Below are 14,125 nucleotides of genomic sequence, written 5' to 3' on the forward strand. Positions count from 1 at the left end.
AAAATAGAAGTTAATTAGGACGTTAGCATTAGCTTCACGAAAATGATAAAAGTCTCAACTTGCTTCTAATCTACTTAAAAGTGGTATTTTGGGAAAGGCTGCATATTTTTGTTAAGAATCAAGACGAAAACACACTTTAGTTTTTACCACTATCATGGAAGTAGTATTTTATTGTCTTACAGGTTCAACAAGCTTATGACAAGTATGAACATGTACAAGCCAAAACAGCTTCATGAAAACTTTAAAAGTTGCATTACATACAGGACTCTCGGATCTAATTGATCCTGACAGATGAAACTGTTCCTTTGATTTGGCCAGATACTTGCCAGCTATCTTAATGTCAAGAGCAAACCACCTTAATTACCTCGCAACTGGGCATCACGACTGGTCAGAGGAACATAACGAACAGAAGTTTCACTCCGAACACTAATTGAACCATCTGAGTTTTTGTCTATTACCTTCAGATCCTGAAATATATTTCCAACTGGAATTACCATTCTGCCACCAGGCTTCAACTGGTCAATAAGTGGTTGTGGGATTTCTGATGCTGCCGCTCCAACGTGAATAGCATCATATGGTGCAAACTCTGGCCAGCCTTGTCTTCCATCTATCATATAATCAAGCAATAGATATATTCAGAAAGTGAATGATTTGAACCAAGGACATGAATTCTCTTTAACAAGTGGACCAAAATGGAAAATCATATGTTATGCGCATTTAGCAAAGTACTTTGTATCTCATGTAACAGCTGGGATTAAAACTATCAGAATTATTGCATATTTTTCACAATGAAAATACATATTTATGATTTTTTTCAGATCTTCAAACTCAAATGCATTTCTATGGTGTAATTATAAGCTACTGCATTAGTATAAAGAGGCAAACACGGAAAACAATTGTATCAGAAAACTGTGAGCTCCTTGAAACATACCACCAACATGCACTGAGAGAGAACCTTCTTTCAGTAATGGAGCCGCTGCACTTTTTTCAATATTCTTGATAGAGAAATTCACCAACTCAGGGATGTGCTCCACACCTACTGCACGCCCATGTGGTCCAACCATAACTGCAAAGCATGCTGTCAAGTACCCAGTTCCTACACAAGCACAGGAAAGAATTACAAAATCATTGTGGCAAAAGATCTGCAAGGCAGCCAAACCACTCTTAACCGGCATTACATAAGGTATGGTGATCCAGATGATTTCAACAACAGTTAAGTAAACAACTGAAACTGTATGCAAGTTACTTATTGAGTACCTACATAATTGAATCATCCACCAAGGAAGAAGACTAAACCCTCTACTCCAAATTTACAGCAATTTTTTAAATTATGCAGTTAAAGAAGCAAAATAAGATGTAAAGAACATATATGATTTTGCAAGATAGGGCATAGAAGCTGATATAAATGGGGACACAACATAGGAGAAGTAAAACACCTGAACCAACATCTAAAGCATGCATGCCAGGTTTCAAGTTCTCCTCCAATAATTGAAGGCACATTGCATGCATATGAGGTGCGGAAATGGTTGCATTGTAACCTATAGCCATTGGGCTATCAACATAAGGTGGAGTCCCATCTGGCACAAATAGAGCCCTATCAATAGTTTCCATTACTTCAGCTGTCTTCTTTGATGTAATGACTCCATAACGCTGGAGATGCTCTACCATGGCTTTATTCTTGTTGATGTTACTACCACTCCAGAATCGCTGAAAATTAACAAAAATCAGTTTCAAAGCAATTTCATTTAACTCTTGAACAAGAATGAAAAGACCACAGGTGAGTTAGAACTGATGCAAAGTTTAAACGTTTAGCACAATGGGAAGGAACCTGCCGACTGTATGGGAAAATTATATGGAATAAGAGAAAGGAAGAAATAAAATATTAAGCCTACTTTTGCTGCTAGCACCACATAACAATGCCTATGCATGCATGATGCATGATATCCGTAACCACAGCTACTTATGAGGTAATGTCAACAAGGTGCATCAACCTCTTCAAGTGAACTTGAACTCAAGATTTTCAAAGTAAATTTCTTCTCATGAACGACCTCCACTTTAGGAGTGGATATGAGCTGAATTTGTAGGTCTATTTCCCTTGGGCATATGTATAACTGATTAGTGTCATTAAAGACTGCGCAATGAGCACCAAAGAAAATGTTCAACATAACACAGAATGCCCAAACAACTTGTGATGAATTCCCCTGAAAAAACCGATAAAAAAGATTTCTAACAAACTATGTTGCCAATAACTCCATCACAAATGTACTTTCAAGAAGGATTCATTTGCCTTTAAAAAAAAAAAGGAAAAGAGACTAACCAATCATAGACAACTACAGCCCACTATCTGAAATGACCAATAATATGGCCAATTTTCACAAAATCAAATCCCAACAAAGAAACTTCATTACCTAGAGTTGAGTAGAATCATAAAAGCATTTTGAGTAGAAGAAACTTCCTAAAACCCCTCTGTGATTGACTTTGATAAAGACATTTCACAAATATGCTCCGGTCTACCTATGACTTCTCACCTTAAATGAACTGAAAAGAAAGCATATGGCATTTTCTAAACAATGTACTTCCACTTTTGAGTTCAAATGCTTAATAATTTCCATTCTTTTTCCATGATTAAAAGAATAAATTTAAACCATTCGTAAAGAATCATTACCCGTAAAAAGCTTCCCCTAACTACTTTCAGGACGGCACAAGACCAGACCATAAATACAACAAAACATTAAAATTATGATAACTAAAAGATGAGAAACTCTAATCAAGTTATTGGATTCTATTACTACAAAATCCTGGAAAAATTAAGATAAAGATTCTAAAATCCAGAGCTTCTCTCTTTATCCAATAGTCTAAGAATCACACGTATTCCTCAGTTTAAACATATCCATTTATCGAACATTATCCATTCCCCAATTCAAGCAATTTAAAAACCTTACACATTCCAAGGCCAAATATAACCTTAATCAACCATTTCATCACATCAAAAACAAAAACTATATCCATGCAACATCAAGCTAAAAACGAAAGTGGGTCCAATCATACAAGAAAAGAAAAATCCCTTATCGTACCTCCATCCGGTAAAAGAAAGAGTTACCCGTGAGGAGACAGTTGAGATTGGATGGAAAATGAAAATTAGAAGACAAAGGGAGAGTTGATAGGCAAGGACGGGGATGATGATGAGAGACGAGAGAAGTGAAGGCTACCAACCGCTTTATACAAGGCATATAATAGCGGCAACTATACGCTACTGCTGAGTACTGATGCATATCAAAACATATATCTTTTTTTGACCTTTTAAATTTTTTTAAAGATTCTCTTTCTTTTTCCAGTTCCTTCTCCTACATCCTCTTGCAGACTTGTCACCTCTCGGCTCCCATTGCTCAGACCCAACCATGTTCAGCACAGTTCAGTAAATTTTGTTGGGCCGCTTCTCCGTTCCCTGGACTTCAAGATTGGATTAGATTAAGCTGGGCTGAAATAGCACGATGATTTCATGACCCATTTAAACTCAACTTTTGCTGCCGCCCCAAACCCTATTATTATTATAACTTTCACAACATGAAACACTTTGTTTTGAAAGCCCAGCTCATTCTTGCGTCTGTTCGACTATTTACTAACCATAGGCTAAAGTACTTACCCTAACCCAAAAATCAATTAGTTTTATTATAAAATTATTATTTAATTAATAATATATTAAAAATAATAAAATTTTATCTTATTTTTTTATTAATTTATAAAATTAATAATTTTTTTAAGATTAAATTTTAAAAAATTATATTTTTCTTTTTACTAGATTTTTATTTCTCGATGGCAAATCCCCATTCTTTGGACCTCTTACCTTTAACGTCTTCTTTACCCATCTCTTCAGGTAGTTAAAATTTTGAGTCCCTATCTGTTTTCACTACAATAATTTATGAAATTAAACTGAAAATCATCTAAAATTACAAACTAATTGAGTCCCTATCTCTGTTTACTACTATAATTTATGAAATGTCACTGTTAACAAATTGGTCGTTTGATGTTACAAACCCAGCAGCTGAGAAATTGTGAGGATGTGTTTACCATGTGGGCCTCCTTCCATAAATTTTCCACGGACAGACGAGTCTTCCTTTCGTATTCCTTTTTGCTTTTTGTTTTTTTTTTTCCATATATTCCCAAAGTCTTGCCCTAATAAAACGGTAGTGCTAATCGCACGGCCATGATGAGTTTAGTGGGTGGCCAGACCGTTTACTTGCTTTAGTTGTGTCATTGTCTTAGTCAAGCCTTCTCTTTAATATGACAAGTAAATATTTAACCAAGTGGGTCTCATTTGTCTTAACAATGATGTACATACAATTTTTTAAATACAAAATTAAACACTCAAAAAATATATTATTATATAATTAAATAATAATAAAATTATATATTATTATAAAATTAAATAATTTTAAATTAAAAATAAAGTTATATCTAATTATATAATAATATATATAAGTATATATTTATTTATATATTTAAAATGAATACATATAGTATTATTTAGTATCCATAAAATTATGTATATCTTTTTTAAATACATAAATAAATATATAATAATATATATGTTATTATATAATTGAATATTTTTAAATTAAAGATAAAATATTTTAAATATAAGATAATATATATAAATATATATTTATTTATGTATTTAAAATAAGTATATATAATATTATTTATTAAATATTTTTTATAATAATATATTATTTTTGTGTTCAAAACCGACTCCCATCAAATATATACATATATATATATATATATATATATATGTGGATGGAATGATTTAGTAAAAATCTTTACACGTCATGCAGAAGGAATAAGGGTAGAAAAAGTATGCGAGTTTAAGATTTGTCAAAAAAAACGACCAAAATGAGCGTTGCAATAGTTAAAATATGAACTTTAATAATGCAAAAGGACTTTGGTTGGATTACTAAAGAAATAAAAGCCAGTAAAAATACGACAACTTGGACGAACTATCAATCAATAAATATGGAAACCATGACATAATTTAAGGGCCGAAAATCAGTGGAAGACTTGATATTTTACGGTTGACTTGGCTGGTCGAACTCAAACACCTTTAACGGGGTCTTGACTTGGAGGTTTTCACAGTTCTTTTCAACCCCCAACAGGGGTTTGACAATAAGAAATTAAAAGTTATTTTGATAATTTTATTTTTATTAATTTATTTAATTTATAATTAATAAAAATTTTAAATAATTTTTTATTTTTGAGGGCGGTTTAATAATTAATATTAAAAAATTATTTGATTATTATTTTTATTTTAGATATTAAAAAATATTAAAATAATTTAATTTATAAATAATATTATTTATATATATTTATATAATTTAAATATATAAATAATATATTATTTCATAATTAAATATTTATTTATTTTAAATTTTAAATTATTTAATTATATAATACGTAAAAATATGTTATTATAATTTTCTTATTAATGTATTAATATAAAAAATCAAAGGTGTCTGTGTCAAAGGCAAAATTACCAGAAAGAAAATTCAACAAGAATGGGCTCCACGCCAATGTTTTTCCACACGGTTTGTAATATAAATAATATTACATAAACAAATGCATCATCTCATCTTGAATTATCCATCGTCGTTGCCACCAAAAGCAATGGCTTCCTCTCCGCCTAAAGTCCTCTTCTTTCTCTTCAGTCTCTTCTGTTTACTCTTCTTCAGTCGGGCAAAACTTAGTATTGACCCTTCTGATTACAGAGCCCTGTCCATTGTCCTTAAAGACTTGAGTGTCATCGACAGTCAACGCCTCATTTCCGCTAATCCATGCAACATCGACGGTGTTTTTTGTGAGAGGAGGCTCTCAAAGAATGGCACCTACGTCCTGAAGATCACTAAACTCATTTTCAATTCTAAAGGCCTTACTGGGTTTGTGTCGCCTTCAATCGGGCGGCTCTCAGAACTGAAACAGCTGTCTCTGGCGAACAACACTTTGGTTGACCAACTACCTCCCCAGATCGTTGACTGCAAGAAGCTCGAAACTCTTGACCTCCAAAACAACCAATTTTCTGGTAAAATCCCAGCAAATTTGTCTTCGCTGATACGGCTTCGAGTTCTTGATCTTTCAGGGAATGCATTTTCCGGGAATTTGAATTTCTTGAAGTATTTCCCAAATTTGGAATATCTTTCTGTCGCAGACAATCTTTTTTCCGGGAAAATTCCACCTTCTATACGGTCTTTTCGAAACCTCCAACACTTTAATTTCTCCGGAAATAATTTACTTGATGGGCCAGTACCAGTGATAACCAAAACTGGATCCTCATTGTTTCAGTATCCAAAACGATACATGTTGGCGGAGACTCCAACTACACGTGGTGGTAAATCTCTGGCTCCAGCTGCAAGTCGAGAATCAAGTAAAGACGTTTCTAATGCCCCAGCTCCCAGTCCATCACAGGCAACTCATAAACACAAAAAGAACAGTAAAAGAAAGCTAGCTGGATGGATTTTAGGATTTTTTGCCGGAGCACTAGCGGGTACCATTTCTGGTTTTGTCTTTTCAGTGTTGTTTAAGTTAGTCTTGGCAGCAATTAAAGGTGGAAGTAGAGATCCTGGCCCTGCAATATATAGTCCATTGATAAAGAAAGCTGAAGACTTGGCTTTCCTGGAAAAAGAAGACGGTCTGTCTTCTTTGGAAATCATTGGATCAGGTGGTTGTGGACAAGTTTTCAAGGCTGAGTTACCAGGAAGCAATGGAAAGATGATTGCCATTAAAAAAGTTATTCAGCCTCCCAAGGATGCCGCCGAGTTGACTGACGAAGATAGCAAGTTATTGAACAAGAAAATGAGACAAATTCGGTCTGAGATCAACACTGTGGGTCAAATTAGGCACAGAAATCTTCTGCCTTTATTGGCTCATATATCTCGACCTGACTGTCATTTACTTGTGTATGAATTTATGAAAAATGGAAGTTTACAAGACATTTTGAATGATGTTTCTCAAGGGAATAGAGAATTAGATTGGCTTACAAGGCACAAGATCGCATTGGGGGTAGCAGCTGGTCTTGAATATCTTCACACAAGTCACAGCCCGCGCATCATTCACAGAGATCTAAAGCCTGCAAATGTGCTTTTGGATGATGATATGGAAGCTAGAATAGCTGATTTTGGGCTTGCAAAGCAAATGCCCGATGCTCAAACACATATCACCACTTCAAATTTGGCTGGGACTGTGGGTTACATCGCTCCAGAGTATCATCAGACACTGAAATTCACAGACAAGTGTGATATATATAGCTTTGGTGTGTTGTTGGCAGTGTTAGTGATGGGAAAACTTCCTTCTGATGAATTCTTCCAACATACAGAAGAGATGAGTTTGGTGAAGTGGATGAAAAATGTGATGACTTCGGAATTTCCCAACAAAGCCATTGACCACAAGCTGCTCGGCAATGGGTATGAGGAACAGATGCTTTTAGTTTTAAAGATCGCATGCTTTTGCACCGTGGATAATCCCAAGGACAGGCCGAATAGTAAAGATGTTAGGTGCATGCTGTCTCAAATTAAGCATAATTAGTCAATTATGGAAGGGAATGTTACCTATAGGTGTGCTAGAATAAGGCAAACATGTGATAAACATTGTTTGTTTTTAGTTTGATCCAAGTCTTTAAGATGTATTATTATTATTACACTTTCTGAACTTTTGTATCTTGCAGAAAATTATAACAGACTTTGTTCATTAAATTCAGTTTGTTGGATTATCTATTTCTGTCAATATTGGGGTAAACGTGTGATGGTCCATCGAACATTTAACAGAACTTTCTATCGACTTTAACATGATAAAGCTTCATTTCTATAGATTTTATTCAATAAACCATACCGAACATGGTATAATCACCCACGGACTCAAGTTTTCGAATTAATTTTTTGCTGTAGTGGTAAAGTAGGTCTCCTTAATTTTGTCAAAAGAAAATCGCAGTAGAAAGACCAAGAAACTAGCTGCACAAAGAAAGACGGGTCATTCACGTTCCTTTAGTGCTAAAAATTATCGGTTTGAAGGGTGGACGACTTCCAAGTCTAGGCCGGTCTTCTATAGGTTCCATGTGGTTGATTAATCATTCATACAATCCAAACAAACATCATCATCATCAAGCCATTCATTAGGAAATATATTTCCTAATACTCTCTGGAACTTTGTTGTAAATAAACTCCGACAAATACTTTATTCTAAGTTGATTTACATTTGTTTATCCAATATTTGATCTTAAAACACTTTTTACTCAAATCACATTTTTTCCACCGAAAGCCTAACCCTCTTAATGGAAACGGAAACACAGCTCTAACACATCACAAAGATTGTAATTACCATATTACCTCTATGGTAAAATTTAACTCCCTCATCTCACCCCTCGCATCTTGTTTCCTCTCTCACCTCTATGGCCTCCTCTCTCACCATTTCTCATTTCCTTCCTATGTTGTTGTTGTTGTTGTCACTACCATCACCGCCACCACATCAACCGAAGCCTCTCTTCCCTCCAAAAGTTGTCTTCTTCCTCCCTCACCCCTTAAATACCCACTCTCCTACCATTTTTCCAAACCTTTCACTCTTTCCTTCTCCACCAAAGCAACCAAAACCCTTCTAATCTCCTCTATCAATAAAAATTTTGTGAGAGTGAAAACTCCATATAAGTTTTATCGTTTATTCCATGAAGAAAAAAAATGAAAAAGTAAAGGTGTACTGAGGGAAGAAACTGATTAATTTCAGTTTTTCAATCATTTTCCTAATAGTCCACATAAAACTCCAATTCATCTTTTTAGTATTTGACCATAATGAGAATAATATTCTTATTGAGAAACTAAGGGAAGTTGGAACTTAAACTTCTACACCTTTGCTTTTGAGTCTTTGACAGTCTTGCAAAAAGGTTATTCCGGATGGCAAGGACTTCATAAACGCCAGCATAATTGTCTTCTATGTTGCCCATTTATCTACTTATTTGATAACAATATAGACATGGCACATAATATGGTGCTAGAGAAAATGGGAAACATAACTATGGTTTTCCCTAATTTAAATGCAAAGGAAATCAGGATGCTAACATGACAATGCCAGATCAGACAAGGCAAGGAAGAACTTTCTGCAGAAACCACATGCTGTAAATCAACCAGAAGAAAACCTGATCCAGCATTCAGAATATCCATCGAGTTCAATTAGCAGACATAACAACTACAAGGAAAAGGGCCACTCTATAAATAGAATGATTCCAGGTGTATGAACCTCTTGTTAGCTTATTCAATTGGAGAATTAAGAATAAAAGGAGAAGAGAGAAAAAGAACTAGGGATTTCATATTGCTATAATGACCTCTTAAGATGATACAAAGAGTAAAAGAGTTCATATACAAGCTAAGAAAAGATTATTCTGCCCTCAATGATGCACAAACACACACACACACACAACTCACACCTCTCTTGACTACATGACTTATAAAATGACAAGGATCATTCGATCCTTAACCAAAAAAGGAACACAGAGTGACCATAATCAAGCCATGAAATTCCGTCACCTATTAAAGAAGAATCAAGATGAATAACATTGGTGCTATCCAGTCACCCTAGAATTCTATGATATCAATTAGAAATAATCCTTGCCAGTACATCTCCACATAAGTTCATTGTTTCTAACCTAGCTTTGTGTATCTAGATAAAAAAAAGACCCAAAATAAACTGAGAATTTCCATACAAACAGCAAATTTGAAAGCGGCAAAAGATTCCAGACTTACAGGATCTCTTTCCATCACAGAAATTCTGAAGCTGGAGTACGGTTGTGCAAAACTAGATGTAGGAATCCACATCATCAATAAGCAAATATTAAGTAAGTCATAAGTCTCACTAGCAGAGAAAGTAAAATAATCACTCCAGAATGATTTAACCATATAAACAAAATATAAGTGACAACAAACAAAGACGCTTGAGAAATTATAGTTTCTATTAATACATGTAAAACTAAAATATATAGAAAACCTAAAACTGAACTGGATCAAATCCTTCTTAACTGTCCAGTATTACATTTACTAATTGAAATTCTTCTTTCAATTTTATAAGCAGAGAAAATAAATGGCCTAGGTAAAGCTGGTCCGGGACTAACTTTGTACCTCAAAAATCCAACAATAACTGAGGAAGAATCCTCTCCAAGTGAGTGGCTTCAATCTTACTGACACCCTCAGCTTCAGCAATTGCAGCAGAACGTTGCACAGCCTCTGCATCAAGACAAAGGACTTGAACAAAATGCTATTACACAACAAATTTTAGCCTTCTACAGAACAAAATAAGTGAAACCTGAAACAAATAATCGGAGAAGTTCACAACTCAACTTCACCGCATTTGCATTACCTGCATCATGATAAGAATTAAAATAAAGAAACAACAATCTAATTTGGTTACTGTCCAACATTTACTGATCAAAACAATATAACAACGACAAGTATTACCAGAAGTAGGCCGATTTTTCTTGGATGTTCCAGCTCCTACCTGATCCATGTTTGTTTAGAGATCAACTACAGCTTTAAAAAAAAAAAAGACATTAATAATAGTACCTCGGAGTCCATAGCATCATTGCCACCGTTCCTTTCACGCTCTGTAATGGTAAGAAATTAATGGGGATTATAAAAATGGAAAGGAGGACTAAAAAAGTCAGATATACAAACCTAGATATCTTTTGGTCCACATTTGCTTAAAGATCGCATGAATTAAATCCTAAATTATTTAACGCAAATAATTCAATACAATAAATTTTACACAGTCAATTAAAAGAAATTATCAGTAACAGGTATTGAATCGGAAGCCTTACAGGATCAAAAGTGTCGGCCTTCATGGTGAAAACTTCGAGCCCAGCACTATCGACTGAGGTTGGGACTCGACGGAGTTGGGGCAAGCTCTTCAAACTCCCCAAACATGAACATTTATATATTAGCATAGATGCTGCAAAAGCCCCTATAGCTCAGTGGTAGAGCGTCAGTCTTGTAAACTGAAGGTCCGTAGTTCGATCCTGCGTGGGGGCATAATCGGGAAAAAAAATTTAGTTCTGGCCCACGGTTGTTCACGCCGTTATAGATTGTTCTATTCAGCACTATTAAACGACACCGGTTTTTATTTGGGCCCCATCCAAACCAGAACTCATGGCGAAACTTGAAACACAACATTAACTTGTACAACTCTCGAACTCTCAACTCGCATTCGCATCGGTTCTCCTATCCCACAAAACATGGCTAATCTCTTTCAGAAATTCAGTAGAAACAAATCAACTCTAAGAATCTTCACAAATCATAAAGCCCCATTAGCTTTCCCGAAACTCACACCTCCTCTTATTAACACAAACAACCCCGTATTATTTTCAGACCCTCCAACAACAGACAATGCCATATCTACTCAAAAGTTGCAATTTTTTCCTAATTATCCTTTTGGGTATTGCTTGAATCCGATTTCTTCAACTGGGTTTGATCGGTTGAAGGTTATTGGGGCAGATAAAGAAGTGGAGGCTGATGCTGATGATGCTAGGACGATATGGGCGGATAGTGTGAAGAAGAAGAGGAAGAAGAAGATGAATAAGCATAAGTACAAGAAGCTTAGGAAGCGTCTGAGGCGAAAAACTTAGGCTGATTAGGTGAGGATTTCGCGTTTTATTGGTGCTTTCCCATCAAAGTCTCCTCGGGACAATTTTTGTTTTGTATTAGTTGATAGTACTATCTTAAGGTATTTAATTACAATTGGGGATTTCTTCTAAATTTGTTTAAGCGAAATTTATGTCTGAAAGCTCCCAAATTATGTTTTTATGCAGCTAGCTGGATGTTCCCTCTCTCTATATATAACATTGATTAATACTTTGTAGTTGTATTATTTGCAATCAAGGTCTAGATTTGCATATATAGAATAGTTTTCTTTTTGTGAATGTGTTGCTAGATTTCAAAATTATCAAGATATATTGTCTATACTTTTTTTCCCTCCTACTATTTTTTTTATTTTGATATGCATTACTTTATTCATCACACTAGATGTTCTTGAGCGATTTTCATGTCAGGAACTTATGTTAGATTGATAGATGTTTATGATGACTTACAACTTGAGCGATTTTCAGGTCAGGAACTTATGTTAGATTGATAGATGTTTATGATGACTTACAAGTAATTACTTCAAACTGTCAGACTTAGTTATAGGGTGGGTTGTTTTCAAGCCTTTCTTAACCTAGAATGAGATGTAACCTCTCTCTGTAGGTTTGATTACTTGTTCTAATTATTTGTTCACTTTGAAGAAGTTTGCTTCCTGAGTACTAGTAAGCTTAATGTCTATAATATTGATTCTGGCTAGTTAATGAACAAACTTGTTATTTAGTATTTATTTGTAAAGTTAGATTGTTGAGATTATATGTGCCAAAATATGGAATAACATAAGTTGAGATGGGGTTGAAGTAGAACCACATGATGGACACGGATATTATCGCTTCCATTCCAACTAAACCCATCGTGTCCTTCAAGAGGCGTATGTGAGTTCTAATTGAAGTGTTCCAATGACAATGCTTGCTATAGAAACCTGAATGTGGTTTTAGGTGTAATAAAAGTTTCAGTGGCTTAAGTACTTTTCATTTAGTTGAAAATTTGTTCTATGTTTTATGTTATTATCTGTGTCAAAGGGAATCAATGTGAAAATACACCACTTTTCCATTCTTTGTTTACTTTTTTCAAAGTTGCCATTACACAGGAAGCTAGGGAGTTAGTTGACAAGGTGCAGAATTTGACAAAGGTCATAGGCACTATCACAAAATTGTGATTTAATCAAGGCCAATGAATGCCAACTTTTTTAGCTGGTATTATGTTGTATTATTGAATTTTTTCGATTTGGAGTACTTTGATAAAATGTCTAACCAAACAAAGGTGCCATCAATAATCAGTCCTCGTCTATGATAGGAGATATTCAATTCAATCATTTATTGCTTTGATAACAATCAAGCATTTGTTTAGAATTTGTGACTTAACAATTCATACTTGATGCTTCACAGCAGTCTGGAATCTAGATTATTACTTGGGCCTGAACTTTCGATCTCTTCAAGGAAGGTCAATTCTGCTTTTTTCCTGGGCATACGTGGATTGTTATGATCCATCATAACATCTTGCAAGATAGAAAATATTGATCATTTAACTGACAATTACAATGAATTGCCTTGTTGGAATAAGTCATTTCTATATCAGTGAATCAGTTGTTGATTGATATCAAGGACACATCTCCTTAGTACCAGCATACCTGATTGGGCTGGGGACTCTTGTGAGCTGTGATCCTTGAAAAAATGGCAAGGTATGGATGTTAAAAATAGGCTCTTGAATGCTCTCTTATAAGTCTTCCCAAAGAAGGGAAACAGCAAAATACTAATTATTGATGCTGTGAAGCCAAGGGAAATAGACAACTTAGTGGAAGTATTCCCCAGTTTAGAAGTATTCTTGGTGGATGCAGGTAAGACAGCATTATTTAGAAATTACTAATCATCATCATACATTTATTATTTTCTGTTGGTGATGGAGCCTCACATCTAAAGCAGAGATTATTGGTATGCTTATTGATTATGCTAATGATTAATGTGGTATCTTTAGGTAATCCAATAGGAATATTTAGGGAAAACATGGTTGTTAGTTATTAAACATCTAATGACAAATTAGGTGAGACTTGTGTTAATTTAGTAACAGATGATCTTTTGATGGTTTTCATTCAACAAGAATTTGGGATTGGTTGTTATATACATTGATCCTAAGCCACCAAACATATATGAGGCTATTCATTCTTAAGAAGGTTGTTAATATGGAACTTGATGGCTAATAAAAACCATGCCCTTGAATTACTGAGCTCACTGGTACATGCTCTATGTGAGAAGTCAAATTTGGGATAATAAGTGATTATTTACTTTTTCTTTTATTTTAAAATACGTATAATACTATTAAAAATTACATCATTGCTTACGCAAGAAAAAATGAAAGAAACCCAAAATAAAGAATTGCATAAATCATCGCTTCGTGCGATATAATTAAACAAAGTCGCTACCCACATGCTCCCGCTAATCAGGAATGTAAATGTTAGAAAAGCTGACAAGTAG

The 14,125-nt window shown here is 34.6% G+C and overlaps 4 protein-coding genes and 1 non-coding gene across 7 annotated transcripts; 3 read left to right on the forward strand and 2 right to left on the reverse strand.

Annotated features, from left to right (window-relative positions):
• Nucleotides 1-86: 86 nt before the first annotated feature.
• Nucleotides 87-3,311, reverse strand: LOC123210238 (protein-L-isoaspartate O-methyltransferase 1-like). Of its 2 annotated transcripts, none has more exons than XM_044628484.1 (4): nucleotides 3,075-3,311; nucleotides 1,437-1,707; nucleotides 932-1,096; nucleotides 87-607 (listed from the first exon to the last, which is right to left on the reverse strand). In XM_044628484.1, exons 1-4 carry the CDS (start codon nucleotides 3,270-3,272, stop codon nucleotides 357-359), a joined length of 885 nt encoding a protein of 294 aa, XP_044484419.1. In that variant the 5' UTR covers nucleotides 3,273-3,311; the 3' UTR covers nucleotides 87-356. The 2 variants fall into 2 exon arrangements, with proteins under 2 accessions (XP_044484419.1, XP_044484418.1); XM_044628483.1 differs by lacking the exon at nucleotides 3,075-3,311 and adding an exon at nucleotides 1,992-2,016.
• Nucleotides 3,312-5,613: 2,302 nt separating this feature from the next.
• LOC123210240 (leucine-rich repeat receptor-like serine/threonine/tyrosine-protein kinase SOBIR1) lies at nucleotides 5,614-7,756 on the forward strand. Its single transcript, XM_044628486.1, has one exon. It carries the CDS (start codon nucleotides 5,614-5,616, stop codon nucleotides 7,570-7,572), a length of 1,959 nt encoding a protein of 652 aa, XP_044484421.1. The 3' UTR covers nucleotides 7,573-7,756.
• Nucleotides 7,757-9,895: 2,139 nt separating this feature from the next.
• Nucleotides 9,896-11,082, reverse strand: LOC123209931 (protein MHF2 homolog). 2 transcript variants are annotated; one of them, XM_044628028.1, is made up of 6 exons: nucleotides 10,841-11,082; nucleotides 10,698-10,746; nucleotides 10,587-10,627; nucleotides 10,482-10,521; nucleotides 10,330-10,383; nucleotides 9,896-10,250 (listed from the first exon to the last, which is right to left on the reverse strand). In XM_044628028.1, exons 1-6 carry the CDS (start codon nucleotides 10,964-10,966, stop codon nucleotides 10,147-10,149), a joined length of 414 nt encoding a protein of 137 aa, XP_044483963.1. In that variant the 5' UTR covers nucleotides 10,967-11,082; the 3' UTR covers nucleotides 9,896-10,146. The 2 variants fall into 2 exon arrangements, with proteins under 2 accessions (XP_044483963.1, XP_044483964.1); XM_044628029.1 differs by lacking the exon at nucleotides 10,330-10,383.
• On the forward strand, nucleotides 10,980-11,051 carry TRNAT-UGU. The gene has a single exon. It is a non-coding gene; the product is annotated as a tRNA-Thr (tRNA).
• A 62-nt stretch (nucleotides 11,083-11,144) lies between the features above and the next one.
• LOC123209932 lies at nucleotides 11,145-11,913 on the forward strand. The gene has a single exon (XM_044628031.1). It carries the CDS (start codon nucleotides 11,255-11,257, stop codon nucleotides 11,642-11,644), a length of 390 nt encoding a protein of 129 aa, XP_044483966.1. The 5' UTR covers nucleotides 11,145-11,254; the 3' UTR covers nucleotides 11,645-11,913.
• The last annotated feature ends 2,212 nt before the right edge of the window (nucleotides 11,914-14,125 follow it).

The sequence above is a fragment of the Mangifera indica genome, chromosome 3, assembly GCF_011075055.1.
Source record: "Mangifera indica cultivar Alphonso chromosome 3, CATAS_Mindica_2.1, whole genome shotgun sequence".
In the NCBI taxonomy this organism is placed as follows: Eukaryota; Viridiplantae; Streptophyta; class Magnoliopsida; order Sapindales; family Anacardiaceae; genus Mangifera; species Mangifera indica.

Excerpts from the sequence above, each read along its gene's own strand:
- LOC123209932 (XM_044628031.1), top strand. The coding sequence starts at position 11,255 with ATGGCTAATCTCTTTCAGAAATTCAGTAGAAACAAATCAACTCTAAGA.
- LOC123209931 (XM_044628028.1), bottom strand. The coding sequence starts at position 10,966 with ATGCTAATATATAAATGTTCATGTTTGGGGAGTTTGAAGAGCTTGCCC. Across the intron at positions 10,747-10,840 it reads AGGCCGACACTTTTGATCCT|GATTTAATTCATGCGATCTT; the intron begins GTAAGGCTTCCG and ends TAAATAATTTAG. Across the intron at positions 10,384-10,481 it reads GAAAAATCGGCCTACTTCTG|GTAATGCAAATGCGGTGAAG; the intron begins GTAATACTTGTC and ends ATCATGATGCAG.
- LOC123210240 (XM_044628486.1), top strand. The coding sequence starts at position 5,614 with ATGCATCATCTCATCTTGAATTATCCATCGTCGTTGCCACCAAAAGCA.
- LOC123210238 (XM_044628484.1), bottom strand. The coding sequence starts at position 3,272 with ATGCATCAGTACTCAGCAGTAGCGTATAGTTGCCGCTATTATATGCCT. Across the intron at positions 1,097-1,436 it reads TGCTTTAGATGTTGGTTCAG|GAACTGGGTACTTGACAGCA; the intron begins GTGTTTTACTTC and ends GTGCTTGTGTAG. Across the intron at positions 608-931 it reads TCTCTCAGTGCATGTTGGTG|ATGGAAGACAAGGCTGGCCA; the intron begins GTATGTTTCAAG and ends ATTATATGATAG.